Source organism: Callorhinus ursinus, unplaced genomic scaffold, assembly GCF_003265705.2.
Source record: "Callorhinus ursinus isolate GAN/ISIS: 27379988/994484 unplaced genomic scaffold, GSC_fseal_2.0 scaffold15, whole genome shotgun sequence".
Taxonomy (NCBI): Eukaryota; Metazoa; Chordata; class Mammalia; order Carnivora; family Otariidae; genus Callorhinus; species Callorhinus ursinus.
Window position 1 is genome coordinate 20,648,979 of NW_027397077.1, and position 17,452 is coordinate 20,666,430.

The following is a 17,452-nucleotide window of genomic DNA, read 5'->3' on the forward strand; positions in this document are numbered from 1 at the left end:
CACATATAATAAAAATGAATATAGCTTTTACTTCCACATTTTCCACCAAGAAAAGCCTCTCAACAGTATTTTCCATTTCAAAGGCACTTGTTCTGCAAGTAACACAAATTTAGGAGTGAAAATACTCAATTTTTTCCTCTCTTCAACAAGCCCTTTTATTTTTTTTTTTTTTACCTGAGTCAGAACATAAATATAACCCAGGCTTTGCCCAACCAAATTACATTAGCCACAGAAGCATGCCCACATGAAGGGATTATTAATCCTCAAAAAAGCCTTGGCCGAATTTGATGAAAGCTGAAATGTATTTTCACAGATGGTTGTGCTATGGTGTATTTGATTTGAAAAATATTAAACAAAGCAATACCCCATTTCTGTTTTATTCCCTGAAAGCAATTATTACATGAAAAGGTAGACAGACAGGACACAGTTAACAAACAAAGACTAAAGAGTTGTCATCAGCTTAGAAATGTTCTGGAAAATAAATGAAAGCCACTCACCAATAATATGATTGTAAAATACAGAAATTAAAAAAAATCTATACTGTGAACATACACGTACTTATAGCCCACATCACAGTTTGATGAAGCAAGAGATAAATGGCCCAACATTGATTGTTTTTACAGGAATATGACAACCCTCCAAAGAAGAGAAACAGAACATCGCTCCATTCACATAAAAAGCAAATTACAGATGGGAAAAAAATTCACTACTCTCAGAGCACAATTCAATTAAAAAAATATGTCTGGCTTTGACAGGGCAAATTCCAGGCGTAGTATATTTCCACAGAAGTTGGTCCTGGAGGAAAGATTTCAGTGCTACAAAAGCCTATGGAACTTTTCACGGCTTGTCATAATTTCTCTGTAATTCTAAACAAGGATTTCCGCCTTCTTAGTTCATATTTTTCCCCTGATTCTGCAAGGTGGTATTATGCTTCTGACAGTGTTCTTCCTTTCTGAAAACTACACTGTATAAAATAGCTGCATGGTAGATACTGAATACTAATTAATGCTGCCTTACAGCGATATAACATACAGTGCTTTACCAAGGATTGTGTGTATGTGTGAGTGTGTGTGTGTATGTGTGTGTGAGAGAGAGAGAATACACATGGTTAAATGGCAGGATGAAACCATGGGAGAGGCAGCATGTCATGTCCCATGCAATGCTCCAAGAGCAGCACAAGTAGCATTATTTAAACAAAACGCCACTCTAACTCTGGGACATCCATTTCTATCTTCAAAAACATTAGGAGGCAGCTATTGTCTTTGTGTTGTTTGAAGGTTAAAGCCAACACAAAGAACTGCTGAAAGTCACAGGATTTTTGAGCCAAAACTTCTGCATGCATCCCCTCTGGTTTGCCACCTTCCATCCGCTTTGTACAGAGTACCATTAAGAATTTCTAGACATCAAGTTCTGGATCTTGTTACAATGCTCAGAATGGCTGTCAGCGGACAGGATAAGAACGCCAGTAGTCAGGCTTGAATTGTGCGAATAAAAACACCCATTTGGGTGTTATCAAGCTTTTCCATTTGTCTTATCATTTCATTCTTCGGTTGACACTCATGACCCTTGGAAAGCCAAGGAAGGTGTTTCTTCAGTTCTCTACCCTCAGCCTCAGGGCAGCATGGCCTTTATTCTCTGTCCCCTATTGCCCTGTGGAGGTAACTGCCTATATTTTGGTGCCCATATTACCTATGTTTCAACCTGTTCTCCAAACATTAACTGTTTGGGATTAAAATAGTTTCTACGAAGCATTTTCAGCCTTTCCTTGAACTCCTGCCAATGTATGGCTCTCCACAGAAAGGAAAATGCTGAGCATTAGAAACGAAGTGAGGATTAGTCAGAGCAGATAATAAATAGCACATTACTGCATGTGGCAGAACCAAAAGAAAAAGAAAAGAAAAAAACAACAACTTGTTTGTATTTTAATGATTTAACCATGGCAACCATCTGAGGTCCTGGTAAAGGTAACAGGAATATAGGCCTGGGTCAAGAGGTAAGGAAGGACTGGAGAGAAGCTGTACCATGGAAATCAGATCAGATCATCAATACTCTGTATGCAACCAGATGACGAGTCCATTTAAGCATTCCTGCAATACACTATTTTGATTGCAAATATTAGTGAAAGTAATAAATGATGTAATAAATCATGAGGTTGATAACAAAACTAGGAGTTGGGATGATGTCTGCAGGATCCAGTCCTCCTACTATTATGCTAATGAAGGAGCAGGGCAAATTCTATCTAGACCTTTGTCAGAGATTCTGCCGGTTGGGTGGTGAGGGGCCTGGTTACTACTTGGGAAGGGAGAACCTAGTGATAATATAATAACAAACGTCACCACCACAACTAATTTAATCGAAAGAACAACAAATAAAAACCTATATGAAGCTGATGTACTGTTTTCATCTCCATCTTAGAGATGAGAAAATCGAGGCAGAGAGGTTAAGCAATTTGCCAAAGGACATACAGTTGACAGATAGGCGAACAGATTTAAACCAAAGCAGTGTAGCTCCTAAGAAACCCTATGCAAGCCCCTCTCCTCCTTACAGGAATGGGCTGGGAATGCTGAGGCCCTTATACCATGTACTGCTGCATAAGGAGGCATTTAGCCAATCACTCATGCTTTCCTTTATGCATTCAACAAATACATAATGAACACCTACCATGCCTGACATCAATACTAGAGCCTGGGATTTGACGATAAACAAGCAGATGAGCTTCCTGCTCTTTTGGAATTTAGTCTAGTTGGGGACATTGGTGGGAAAATCCAGGCTGCTTACAGAGCTTGCAGGAAAATATACTAAAACGGATGTGTTAGTTTAACATGCCTCAGAACTGCCAAGAGGGTTTACTAAAACACAGATTTCTGAACCTCATCATGGTTTCTGATTCAGTAGGTCTGGGTTTAAGCCCAAGAATTTGCATTTCTAACAAGTATCCCAGCTGATAACTGCTGACCTAGGAGCTATACTTTGAGGCCACTGTTCTAAGGGTTATTTGGTTGGGAGGGAAACATTCCTTTATGTTGTACTGTGCATCTGTTGGAGGTGATCCCGTGCTTAGGAAGAACAGTCACTGACTATATAGATACAATTTGAGGCCTGCCAGGAAGTTTCTCTCACCCTGCCTTAAAATGTGGACATGCTCCCTGGGATGGGTAACACATCCGGCCACCAACAGCCATTCACACGTGGGATCTGAGAAAATGAGAGATAGATACCGTAGCTTCTGATACCATATAGTTGAAAGAAAAAGTAAAATATGAGACTTGAGTACATTACTGACGAACTGGAAGGCAAACATTTAAGACAGTGACCCTCTAAAGGCATGGGTGATACAGGAAAGAAGGGCACCACTGCAAGGGACTTTTACCCAGCAACCCATGAAACACATTCCAACCTTACAGACAATGATATGCTATCATTTCATTGACATGATGATTAAAATTGCCTCTAATTGCATGAGTCTGATTTCAACCCATGTTTAAAAAAAAAACCTGAGTACTTCTTCCAGATTCATAGCCTTCTTGTCTATTGGAAAGATCCACGGCAAGAGTGAAAAGAAGTATTGGGAAACGGCCAATTTCTTTCAAACCCATATATGGATACAAAGGGCAGCATTATCTGTAAGCAGAATAATTATATATATATAATAATTGTATATAATATATACATATATGTATATATAGTTATATATATACATATATAGTATCATATATATATATCATTTCTTTTCAAAAGAGAGTTAATAGGTTAATGCTACAGGACAGGAGGGCTTCCAATGCAGAAAGGAGGACCACAAGAGTGACATTTGGCTGACCTTCTTTCCACATTAAATAGAATGAATTTCTAACATCAGGGATACCATTTTATTGTGCTCTGCAAATAGTCCTATGCTAAAGCCACTGAGCAGTGTAACTAGTTATGTAAATAAATATCCCACCTTAAAGACAAATGCAAGTGATATGGAAAGTCATTTAAGACTTGGTTATCTGTAAAATCAGCATCTGGTTACCCATTGTTTGTCTTGGCCAGGTTATTATAAGCTAACTGGTTTTGCTAGTAATGGAGTTTCTAGGATGATAGCCCACAGGCCAAATCTGACCCAGAGATGTGATTTGTTTGACTTGTGGATTTTTCTCCTTGTTGCTGTGCCCTTAAACGTTGAACATGAATGGCTGAAATGGAACACTTACTCTCCTTTGTGCAACCTTGTCTGTCGCTCTACAATATCTTGTGCCCAGACTGGGTGATACCTTTAAGTTGCTGGCAAATCCCCCAAAGAGACTTGAGAGTTTTGACCCCTGCTATCTAATTTCCAAAATCACCCTTCAACTCCAGCACTACTTTCCTGGTAATTCCAACTGCCTCCTATTTTTTCTTCATTTCACCAGTGGAAGGACAGCTTTTTCCATAAGAATTGTAATTGTTCCTGGGTGAGCAATATAATACTATATAAAACTTTGGGAAGAAGTTAAGTTTCTCAGTAAAAGTGTAGAATTACCTTATATGATTCATGCTATGGTCCAGATTGTTGATCTGTCTTAGATTGGCTTGGAAATTTTGAGCTGATTAAATGAAATGTCAAGACTGGGAAGTATCCTGATTTTAACAAAATGGGCATATCACCACCAGACATGAGTTAGCCTAGAGAATATATTAAGTTTTAGGGTTCAGAGTGGATTTTAAAAAAATTGAGAAGGCTGAGAGAATGTGAAATGCCCCAAGGCATGTTCATTTTTATTCTGTAATGAGTAGGAAATACACTGCAGTAAGGGCAGCATTAATGATTCAAAAACAGCTGGAGATATTGAAACAGAAATTAGTCCTACTTACCTAACTCTTAAAACTAGTAAAAGGGCAAGGGAGGGTTGAAGACTGACACCTGAAGGGAAATGGACTGTTGGCGCTAAGCACCTGGGACCAGTCATTTGTAGGCCACTCACACACAACCACAGCAGAGCCTCTAAGTGGCAAATCTTTCTAATTAGAAATAACCGGGGTGCTAGCTACTCGGAATCACCGTAAAATCTGAAGTGTGGACCCTTTTTAAGGAGAGACAGGGGTATTGCTTTCAAGGGCAAAGACTAACAGCAAATGACTCTTCAAGGATGGGAAGGACTGGATCTGCTAAAGGGTAAAATCCTTTGTAGGTGGCACATTCATTACACACCTCGGGCTGCTGCTCCGGTTGTGTCTATCACTGTAGAACAGTTTGATTTTCAAAAACTAAATATATCTCTGACTATCTTTTCCATCCTGTTTATGTGACCATTTTCTTCAAAAATGGTAGGAAAGATTTTTTTAGCCCAAGCTCTCTCCCGAGTGACAAATTTCACAATATTGGTGTCCAATGTATTAAAGTTGTTACAATGATCTTAAAAGTGTTTACTGTTGGGGCGCCTGGGTGGCTCAGTCGGTTAGGCGTCTGCCTTTGGCTCCAGTCTTGATCCCAGGGTCCTGGGTTAGGTCCCTCCCGCTCTGCCTGCCTCTCTGCCTACTTTTGCTCTCTCTCTATCTCTCTGTCAAATAAATAAAAAATAAAATCTTAAGAAAAAAGTGTTTACTGTTATAATTGGAGAGAGGCTAAAAATGGAAACATATATGTATGTGTTTGTAAAACATGTTCTTGCCATCTTTTATGTTTATATAACTTTAATTTTTTTGGAGTATGCTTGACACACTATGTTATATTTGTTATATTCGTTTCAGGTGTATACATAGTGATTCAACTTCTCTATATGCTATGCTGCTCACCCCAAGTGCAGCCACCATCTGTCACCATACAACACTATTAGAATATCATTAAATATATTCCCATGCTGTGTCTTTTATTCCTGTGACTTCTTAACTCCATAACTTGAAACCTGTATCTCACTCTCCCTTTTACCCATTTTGCTATCCACCTTCCCACCTCCCCTCTGGCAACTGTCAATTTGTTCTCTGTATTTATAGATCTAAATCTGCTTTATGTTTGTTTATTCATTTGATTTTTTTAGATTCCACATATGAGTGAAATTATATGGTATTTGTTATTCTCTTGCTTGTTTCACTTAGCCTAACACCCTAGGTCCATTCATGTTGTAAATGGCATGATCTCATCATTTTTTTACGGCTGCATGATATTCTATTATTCTATATATGCCACATCTTCTGTATCCATTTGCTGTAACTTTCTTGAGTGGACTGAATTCTAGGAGACAAGTCTGCTCTCCACCTGTTAATTTTATGGTTTTCTTCCTGGGTGTGTTGGGAAGCTATGGGCAACATGACCAGGGTCTTTCCTCACTAATGAATTTGGTGGTGGCATTTAAGCTAAGACAGAATTCATCTGACAGCTCTGTTCTATGATTATATCTATATCTATATCTATATCTATATCTATATAGATATAGATATATATATCCTTATATATAGGAGATATATCCTATATATAAGGATATATATAGATATCTAGATATCTAGATATATCCTTAAAGCTATTTTGGATGGGAGAACTACATTCATACCCAAAACTATTTCAACATCAACTCTTAACCATAAAGGAGTCTTAAAAGAATATAGATATAAATGATATCTATATATAAAAGATATAGATATAAATGATTATATCTATATCTATATCTATATAGATATAGATATAGATATAGATATCCTTATATATAAGAGATATATCCTATATTTAAGGATATATCTAGATATCTAGATATCTAGATATCTATATATATCCTTAAAGCTATTTTGGATGGGAGAGCTACATTCATACCCAAACCTATTTCAACATCAACTCTTAACCATAAAGGAGTCTTAAAAGAATTTCCAAGACCAAAGCATTTGCTGAATTCCATACCCAGTGACTCAAGAGTGAGGTACCTATGAAAGAACACATTACTTCAGAATGTTTGCAAATGTCTTTGTGTTTGATGTAGGCCAACGTACAAATAGCTTGCTCAGAGATCCTGGAGAAGAAGACCTCCTGGGGATCTCTAAGGAGAAAATAAAAGAACTTACCTCAAGTACATTCTCAGTCCTGAATGATAAGCTTTATATTTGTAACATGTGAAGTGTCACGTTTTCAGTGAGCCTTTGCTGACCACCTATTTAAAATTATACCCCTTCCTTCTTAATTTCTCTCCTCAGCCTTTATCACTTTGCACAACAAATTTTACATATTTTGTTTATTTTTTGTCTCCTTCTACTAGAATATAAGCTTCATGAGGTTAGGAATTTTGCCTGTTTCTCACTGCTCTATCTCTGATGTCTAGATTATCCAGGCAGGTAGTAGATATTCAAGCAATCAGTGTTGAATAAGTGAACAATTGAATATAAACATCTATGGATATAATCTCATTGTCTTGTGTGCCAATGACTGCATCAGGAAGAGCTGGGCTGGAATACTAACTTTGCCATTGACTAGCTAAATGGCCTTAGACAAGGGACAATCTCTGAGTCCCAGCTTCTTCATCCCTGAAAGGCAGATAATGATAGTTTCTTCCCCATAAGGTTGTAGTAATAACAACAACAACAAAAAAAGGACATGTCAGGATACCCTTTGGCATGGTCTTAGGCACACTGCAGAGAGCCAAAAGTGTTGGCTGTTATTACTGCCGCTATCTTTATTCCTGAATCATGAACTGATGCAGAATATAATCAGTGAATAGACAGAGTTCCGTGCCTACATAGTTCTTCCCCCTTCTTTTCTGTGAGCTCTGACATAGAAGTAGGAAGAAACTGATTGGTAAAGAAGCTACCTTACTCTTGCTCATGTTTTGCAAAACCATTTCTTGGGATTGGGGAGCAGGGAGGACTTCCTGTATGTGACCCCATGAAGGGCAGTGTGCAGCAGCTGGACTGCCTGCCACTGACTTGTGTGCTTTGTAAATCAATAGGGCATTTGGGTCTCAGGCTGTCCTCTCTGTTACCCTCCTGAAGTCTTAAATACACTTTAAAAGCAATCATTTTGCTTCTAGCTTTGGGAAGGAGGACGTGAAGAGAGGCCTGGTTGAGGCAAAGCTCATATTTCAAGGCATGTCAGGGACCAAGATCGATGACGTGCAGATAACAGTGGAAATGGATGTAAAACATAACCTCAGGTAGACTCATGACCAGGCCCACACAGAGTTCTCCCCCTGCTTTGGAATCAAGAGGAAGTGGAGCGACAGCATTCAAAACAGGGACAGATTGTTGCAGAATGAAGGAAGTCTCAATAACACCCGCTATTCAGAGCTCCTGGAATTAATGGTAAAATCTTGGTACTGTGCCCACAGATGCTTCCAAATAATGCTTTTGTTCTTACTTGTTGTTCTCTGTGTTTAAGAGCATTAGAATTAACAATAAAGGCTACTTTTTAAAAGCTCCTGTTCTATGTGTAAGTGCTTGTTTGGTCCCTTGCAACAAGCAGTTGAAATAGGAAGTATTAATTCCTGTGCCCATTTCACAGAAGGAGGCTTAAAGAAGTTAAGTCACTTTTCTATGGTCATAAAGCTAGTAAGTAGCACAGTCAGAACTGGTACCTAGGTCTGATTCCAGCTCCCATACAATTAAGCACTCTGCTCTGTATTATAACACCACAAACTGAATTAGGTCCCCTGTAATGCTCTTATAGGTCCTTGTACTTTTCTTCATAGCATGGAACTGAATTTATAAATAAATATGTAAGTGTGTAATTACTTGCCTAATACCTGGCTCAATACTAAACAGCACATCATTATTATATTGTTATTATTATTATTATTATTATTTGCAGCACAGAGCACAGACGTAAGAGAAGCTCAGAAACTGTTGAATATCTGAAAAAAGATAAAGTAGACATAAATTGAGATTTCGGGTCAAGATGGAAATTCATTTAGTTTTTTTAAATGAATAAAACACACTCAAAACTCATTTATTCAGTGATTTTCCCTCCTTCTAAGGATAAAAATCAATGTGTAAGAGTTTCTAATAATCCTTCACATAGGTATTCTGCAATAACCTGGGAAATTCAAACAATTCTACAACTTATTTATTGTTTGAATCTTCCACTAAACAGCCTCCAGTGTGTATCTATCTTATACCCTCTCAACCTTTTTTTACTTCTAGTTCTTTGCAGACACCCAGCTAATATTTGTGCCATGAACCAATCAAAAATACTACTGTTCAGCTATTGTGATGTTTTAATGAAATAAAAATGCTAGCAATGTCCACAATAGCCAAACTATGGAAAGAGCCCAGATGCCCACCGGCAGATGAATGGATAAAGAAGATGTGGTATATATATATATATATCTACAATGGAATACTACTCAGCCATCAAAAAAAATGAAATCTTGCCATTTGCAATGACATGGATGGAACTGGAGGGTATTACGCTAAGCGAAATAAGTCAGTCAGAGAAAGACAATTATCATATGATCTCACTCATGTGTGGAATTTAAGAAACACAATAGAGGATAATAGGGGAAGGGAGGGAAAAATAAAACAAGATGAAATCAGAGAGGGAGACAAACCATAAGAGACTCTTAATCAGAGGAAGCAAACTGAGGGCTGCCGGAGGGGATGTGCATGAGGGGATGGGGTAACTGGGGCATGAAGGCGGGCACGTGACATAATGAGACTGGGTATCATAAAAGATTGATGAATCACTGAACTCTACCTCTGAAACTAATAATACACTATATGTTAATTGAATTTAAATTTAAGACAAAAATAAAAATTAAAATGCCTCTGAAAAACAAACTGAGGGTTCTAGAGGGGAGGAGGTGGGGGGATGGGTTAGCCTGGTGATGGGTATTAAAGAGGGCACGTTCTGCGTGGAGCACTGGGTGTTATGCACAAACAATGAATCATGGAACACTACATCAAAAACTAATGATGTAAGGTATGGTGATTAACATAACAATAAAAAGAAAAAAATTAAAATGCTATCACCTTTATAAATGCACATATATCTTTTCTGATTGAAAAGATATATGTGGCTTTTGAGATTTTCAGCACAAATTACTTTGTGAATTTATAACATCCATGACACAACAGAACAATGTCAATCCTATTTGAGGACGAAACTCTATGGTCATGAACCCAGGCAAAAGAGAAAAAAGCCTCGCTGTTTTAGTTTGGTTTTCCCAAACAAAGTCGGGAGGTAAACCACAGCTCTGATCACATATATAAACATTTGGGAAACTGGCTGAAATTGCTTACATGTAAACAGCAAGAGATTAATACTGTGCTTTTGAAACTGACTTTAATGAGTCCTGAGAGATCTCACCACACAAAAAGCTAAAATTACTGTTCCCAGAAATAAATAAAAGGAAAGCAATGTAAGAATGTATCATATCTTTCTCTTCACAAAACAAAACAATAACAATAACAACAATAAAATGGATAAAACAAATAGAAAACTAAAGAACAAAAGACGCTGGAGGGAAGGAATGGTGATGAAGTATAAGGACGGAGAAACATTATATGAAACAGGACGAAGAGCATTCTGGTCCAATAATAGGGAAGCACTAAATGAAAGATGGGATACAGTGTGGGAATGAAGGAATGGAAAGAGAAAAGATACAGAGGCAGAGAAATCCAGTTCCTGGCTGGTGAGTCAAATGCCGCAATAATCCTATTTTAATTATACATGAGTCTCATCTCTGCTATTTGTTGAATTTTATTCTCCTCCGCAAATACAGAGACAGCTGTTTCCCTTTTGACACAATTATCTTTGTCTAGAAGCTTTTGAAATGTCCCTTTGAAAGGTTTGCCGAACTTACAAGAAGCTTGAGCATATTAAGTGACAGATCTTTTGGATATTAGACAAGGAAAGCATGTTTTTTCAAGGCCTTAAATCTAAAAGCCAGAGGATCAGGAATGATAGAACAAAACACTCGGAGACTCAAAGTAGGATGAACTGTAGCACTTATTTGGTGTTGGAAGTCAACAACCTGACCACTAGCTTAATTATACTGTGAGTGAAAAATTGACCCAATATGTCAACCCACTGGCTAACCAACAACCAATCACACTGTCATTAATGAGAGTTTGAACTAAGATATTCAGAATCTACAGTCAATTGTTGTCGGCAATGGAACATAAAATCAAGTAGATTTTAGGATGAGTGGTCACACTGGCCATGTCAGTCAAGAGACAGAAAGAGAAAACTGAGGAAGTTAGTCAAGAGAGAGAATAGATTAAAAGATAAACAAAGGGGGAAAGCCATGAAGGAGACAAAAAGGCTGAACATCTGGCCCCAGAGAGACAGAAGTATCTTCTATCCCTAAGCACCTGCCACCTACTGTCTCATGAAGATAGGAAATCTAAATTTGTGGCAAACATATAATGGCCAGTATTACCGAGCACATGTCAAAGGCATCATACATACACTGTTTCATTTCATCCTCAAATCACCCTTTCAAGAACTATTATTATTCCCATTTTACAGATGACAAAACTGAGGCTTAGAGAGATTTAGTAACTTGTCCTCACAAGTTTTATGATTGGTGACTGGTAGCAAAAGGATTAAAACTCAGTTCTATCTAATCCCAAAGCTCACACCCTCAAACCCAACTATATTACTTGTTGTATCCATAAATTGCCTTTCTCTTTACTTGAACAAGCTTGAGAGTTTCTTTTTGTGGAAATCAGCCATCCCTGATTAAGACAAAAATGCAAAACTCCAAGATGCTGAACAAGGAGGAAACCTCACCACATACTGAGATTATGACATGGAGGCGACTGTGTGGCCTAAAAGCCCATTACCAACTACAGAGACCATAAAAGGATCAGTGGTTGCCAGGGAGTCAGGGGTAAGAGGGATGAATAGGTGAAGCAGAGAAAATTTTTAGGTCAGTGAAACTATTCTGTACAATACTGCAGTGGTGGATACATGTCATTATATATCTGTCCAAACACATAGAATGTACATCAAGGGGGAACCCTAATGTAAACTATGGACTTGGGTGATAATGATTATGTCAGCATATGTCCACTGATTACCCTAAGTATACCGTTTGATGAGGGATGTTGATAATGGGCAAGTCGTGGCAGGGGAGGGGAGCAGGGAGTATTGGGAAGTCTCTATACTTCCAACTCAATTTTGCTGTGAACCCAAAACTACTCTAAAAATGAAGTTTACTAATTTTAAAACATCCTTTTGGGTATAAGGAATCAGCTTTTTTCTTTAAGATTTTATTTATTTATTTGAGAGAGCGAGAGAGAGAGCACAAGCAGGGGGAGGGGCAAAGGGAGAAGGAGAAGCAGGCACCTCACTGAGCAGAGAGCACCATGTAGGGCTTGATCCCAGGACCCTGGGATCATGACCTGAGCTGAACGAAGGCAGACACTTAACCAACCAAGCCATTCAGGCACCCCAAGGAATTAGCTTTTAAGTATTTTGTTCTCCAATTTTCTCTTTTCTAGATTTTTACATTCAGCAAGTTGAATGATATAAAAGACACTTCTTGCTAAACTTAGTGTCCTGTTGTTTTCTCCAAACAGTATTCTAACACTTTTTTTTAAAAGATATGAAGTAACTTGGGGGAGAGGAAAGATGGCAGAGGAGTATGGGACCCTATTTCAACTGGTCCCCGGAATTGAGCTGGATATCTACCAGACCACTCTGAGCACCCACGAAATCAGCCTGAGATGTAAGAAGATCTGGATCTCTACAAACAGAATGTCGCAGGCGGTTGGTTTTGAGGTATGAAGCGGGGATCCCTGATTCCACGGGGCAGATATCGGAGGATAAACGGTAGCGGGAGGGAGACTGACCAAGGGGATCCTGCACTGCCGGTGAGCGACAGCTTCGCGTGCTGGGGACAGGGCACAGACTCCCTGACCGGTAGTGGCAGGGAAAGGACTTTAGGGCAGCCCCCAGGGCGGAAACCCGGAGCGGCGGGGTCGCGCCTGCGATCTGAGAGCGGCTGGTGGTTTTAGAAGCATAAAGGGCAGAGACGTGCCCCGACCTGGAGGCAGGACTGGGGGTGCTGCGGAGGGGCGCACAACCAACCCAGGCCGCTGCAGCGGATAGTAGCATGGACAGAAATGGAGACGGTGTGGCCTGGAGAGCTCACTGAACAGACTGCGGTCTCTCTGCTCTGAGGCAGAGGGTTGGAAATGGTCTCTTCTGCTCTGACTCACGGAAGAGACGCAGAAAGCAGCCAGGGAAAGCTGCCAGAGAACAAAAGCCCCTAAAACTGAGTCCCACTGAGCCCATCCCCCACCACTGGGGGCAGGGCAATTCTGCCCAAACAGGGTTGCCTGAGTACAAGTGCGGCAGGCCCCTCCCCCAGAAGACAGGCTGGGAAAACAAGAGGCCAGCAACCCTAAGGTCCCTAGAAGACAGGTGCATTTTGCTTGGGTTCTGGTCAATAATTTGGCTTCTATACATTCCCTCAACCACCCATCAACAGAATGACTAGGAGGAGGAACCCTCAAAATAGAAAAGACTCAGAGACTATGACTTATGCTGCAGATTTACAAATGGATGCAGATATAACCAAGATGTCAGAGATGGAATTCAGGCTAGCAATTGTGAAGACAATGGCTAGAATGGAGAAATCAATTAATGGCAACATAGAGTCTCTAAGGGCAGAAATGAAAGCTGAACTGGCAGAACTTAAAAATGCTATCAATGAGACCCAATCCAATCTAGATAATCTAACAGCTAGGGTAAGTGAGGCAGAAGAACGAATAAGCGACCTGGAAGACAATATAATAGATAAAAAGTGAAAAGAGGAGGCCAGGGAAAAACAACTCAGAATCCATGAAAATAGAATCAGAGAAATAAGTGACACCATGAAGTGTTCCAATGTCAGAATAATTGGAATCCCGGAGGGAGTGGAGAGAGAGAGAGGACTAGAAGATGTATTTAAGCAAATCGTAGCTGAGAACTTCCCTAATCTGGGGAATGAAACAAACATTCGTGTCCTAGAGGCAGAGAGGACCCGTTCCAAGATCAAGGAAAACAGGCCAACACCCCAGCATGTAATAGTAAAACTTGCAAATCTTAGAGCCAAGGAAACCATCTTAAGGGCAGTTAGGGGGAAGAGATTCCTTATGTACAGAGGGAGGAACATCAGAATAATGTCAGACCTATCCACAGAGACCTGGCAAGCCAGAACGGCCTGGCAAGACATATTCAGGGTGCTAAATGAGAAGAACATGCAGCCAAGAATACTTTATCTGGCAAGGCTGTCATTTAGAATGGATGGAGCGATGCAGAGCTTCCATGACCGGCAGAAACTGAAAGAATATGTGACCACTAAGCCGGCCCTGCAAGAAATATTAAGGGGGGGTTCTATAAAAGGAGAAAGACCCCAAGAGTCATATACAACAGAAATTTACAGGGACAATCTATAAAAACAACGTCTTCACAGGCAACATGATGACAATTAATTCATATCTTTCAATAATCACTCTCAAAGTGAATGGCCTAAATGCTCCCATAAAATGGCACAGGGTTGCAGATTGGATAAAAAGACAGGACCCATCCATAGGCTGCCTACAAGAGACTCATTTTGAACCTAAAGATACATCCAGACTGAAAGTGAAGGGATGGAGATCCATCTTCCATGCCAGCAGACCTCAAAAGAAAGCTGGGGTAGCAATTCTTATATCAGACAAATTAGATTTTAAACTAAAGTCTGTAATTAGAGACACAAAAGGACACTCTATCATTCTTAAAGGGTCTATCCAACAAGAAGATCTAACAATTGTAAATATCTATGCCCCCAACATGGGAGCAACAATCTACATAAGCCAACTGTTAACCAAAATAAAGAGTCATATTGATAACAATACGTTAATTGTAGGAGACCTCAATACTCCACTCTCAGCAATGGACAGATCAACTAAGCAGAAAATCAACAAGGAAGGAAGCTTTGAATGATACACTGGAGCAGATGGACCTCATAGATATATACAGAACAGTCCACCCTAAAACAACAGAATACTCATTCTTCTCGAGTGCACATGGAACTTTCTCCAGAATAGACCACATACTGGGTCACAAATCAGGTCTCAACCAATGCCAAAAGATTGAGATTATTCCCAGCATATTCTCAGACCACAGTGCTTTAAAACTGGAATTCGGCCGGCTGGGATTCCCGAGCCCCTTGCACTGTGACCCCCGCACCTCTATGAACATGGCGCTGAGAGCAGTGCAGAGCGTGCGGGCTGCGGTCTGCAGTCTGTGCATCGCCTCCGCGCCCGCCGCACCCTGCCTGCCACAGCCCTGGGGGCTGAGGGCCGGCGCCGACCAGACACTGAGCCCGGGCTCCGCTCTGCTCTCCGTGCATGAATTCACAGACAAACATGAATGGATAACAACAGAAAATGGTATTGGAACAGTGGGAATCAGCAATTTTGCACAGGAAACTCTGGGAGATGTTGTGTACTGTAGTCTGCCTGAAGTTGGGACAAAACTGAACAAACAAGATGAGTTTGGTGCTTTGGAAAGTGTGAAAGCTGCTAGTGAACTCTATTCTCCTCTATCAGAAGTAACTGAAATTAATGAAGCTCTTGCAGAAAATCCAGGACTTGTCAACAAATCTTGTTATGAAGATGGTTGGCTGATCAAGATAGCACTCAGTAATCCTTCAGAACTGGATGAATTAATGAGTGAAGAAGCATATGAGAAAGACATAAAATCTACTGAGGAGTGAAAATGGAACGCCTAAATAAACTAGTATGAAACAAACAAACAAACAAACAAAAAGCTGGAACTCAATCACAAGAAAAAATTTGACAGAAATTCAAACACTTGCAAGCTAAAGACAACTCTGCTCAAGAATGTTTGGGTCAACCAGGAAATCAAAGAACTTAAACAATTCATGGAAATCAATGAGAATGAAAACACATCGGTCCAAAACCTATGGAATACTGCAAAAGCAGTCCTAAGGGGGAAATACATAGCATCCAAGCCTCACTCAAAAAAATAGAAAAATCCCGAATTCACCAACTAACTCTACACCTTAAAGAACTAGAGAAAAAGCAACAGAGGATGCCTAAGCCATGCATTAGAAGAGAAATGATTAAAATTAGAACAGAGATCAATGAATTAGAAACCAGAAACACAGTAGATCAGATCAACGAAACTAGAAGCTGGTTCTTTGAAAGAACTAATAAGATTGATAAACCACTGACCAGACTTATCCAAAAGAAAAGAGGAAGGACCCAAATTAATAAAACTGTGAATGAAAGGGGAGAGATCACGACTAACACCAAGGAAATAGAAACAATTGTTAGAAATTATTATCAACAACTATATGCCAATAAACTGAGCAATCTGGCTGAAATGGAAGCCTTCCTGGAAACCTATAAGCTACCAAGACTGAAACAGGAAGAAACTGACAAACTGAATAGGCCAATAACCAGTAACGAGATTGAAGCAGTGATCAAAAACCTCCCAAGAAACAAGAATCCAGGGCCTGATGGATTCCCTGGGGAATTCTACCAAACATTCAAAGAAGAAATAATACCTATTCTATTGAAGCTGTTTCAAAAAATAGAAACAGAAGGAAAACTTCCAAACTCATTCTATGAGGCCAGCATTACCTTAATCCCCAAACCAGGCAAAGACCCCATCAAAAAGGAGAATTTCAGACCACTTTCCCTGATGAATATGGATTCCAAAATGCTCAACAAAATCCTAGCTAATAGGATCCAACAATACATTAAAAGGATCATCCACCACGATCAAGTGGGATTTATCCCCAGGATGCAAGGGTGGTTCAACATTTGCAAATCAATCAATGTGATAGATTAATAAGAGGAGGGAGAAGAACCATATGGTCCTCTCAATTGATGCAGAAAAAGCATTTGACAAAATACAGCATCCTTTCCTGATTAAAACTCTTCAGAGTATAGGGACAAAGGGAACATTCCTCAAGTTCATAAAATCCATCTTTGAAAAACCCACAGCAAGTATCATCCTCAATGGGGAAAAGCTGAAAGCCTTTCCCTTAAGATAGGGAACATGTCAAGGATGCCCACTCTTGCCACTATTGTTCAATACAGTACTAGAAGTCCTAGCAACAGCAATCAGACAACAAAAAGAAATAAAAGGTATTCAAATTGGCAAAGAAGAAGTCAAACTCTCTTCGCAGATAACATGATACTTTATGTGGAAAACCCAAAAGACTCCATCCCCAAATTACTAAAACTCATACAGCAACTCAGTAATGTGGCAGGATACAAAATCAATGCACAGAAATCAGTGGCTTTCTTATACACTAACAATACAACTATAGAAAGAGAAATTAGAGAAACTATTCCATTTACAATAGCACCAAAAACCATAAGATACCTCGGAATAAACCTACCCAAAGAGGTAAAGGATCTATACTCTAGGAACTACAGAACACTCATGAAAGAAATTGAAGAAGACACAAAAAGATGGAAAAATATTCCATACTCATGGATTGGAAGAATAAACATTGTTAAAATGTCTATGCTAGCCAGAGCAATCTATAGCTTCAATGCCATCCCG

At 39.6% G+C, this 17,452-nt stretch overlaps 1 protein-coding gene across 1 annotated transcript; it reads left to right on the forward strand.

Moving 5' to 3' along the window:
• Positions 1-15,107: 15,107 nt before the first annotated feature.
• Positions 15,108-15,626, forward strand: LOC112833591 (glycine cleavage system H protein, mitochondrial-like). The gene has a single exon (XM_025884749.1). The coding sequence runs from the start codon at positions 15,108-15,110 to the stop codon at positions 15,624-15,626; it is 519 nt and encodes a 172-aa protein (XP_025740534.1).
• Positions 15,627-17,452: the final 1,826 nt, after the last annotated feature.

What these genes read in the sequence shown, in the direction of transcription:
- LOC112833591 (XM_025884749.1), top strand. Translation starts at nt 15,108, where the DNA reads ATGGCGCTGAGAGCAGTGCAGAGCGTGCGGGCTGCGGTCTGCAGTCTG.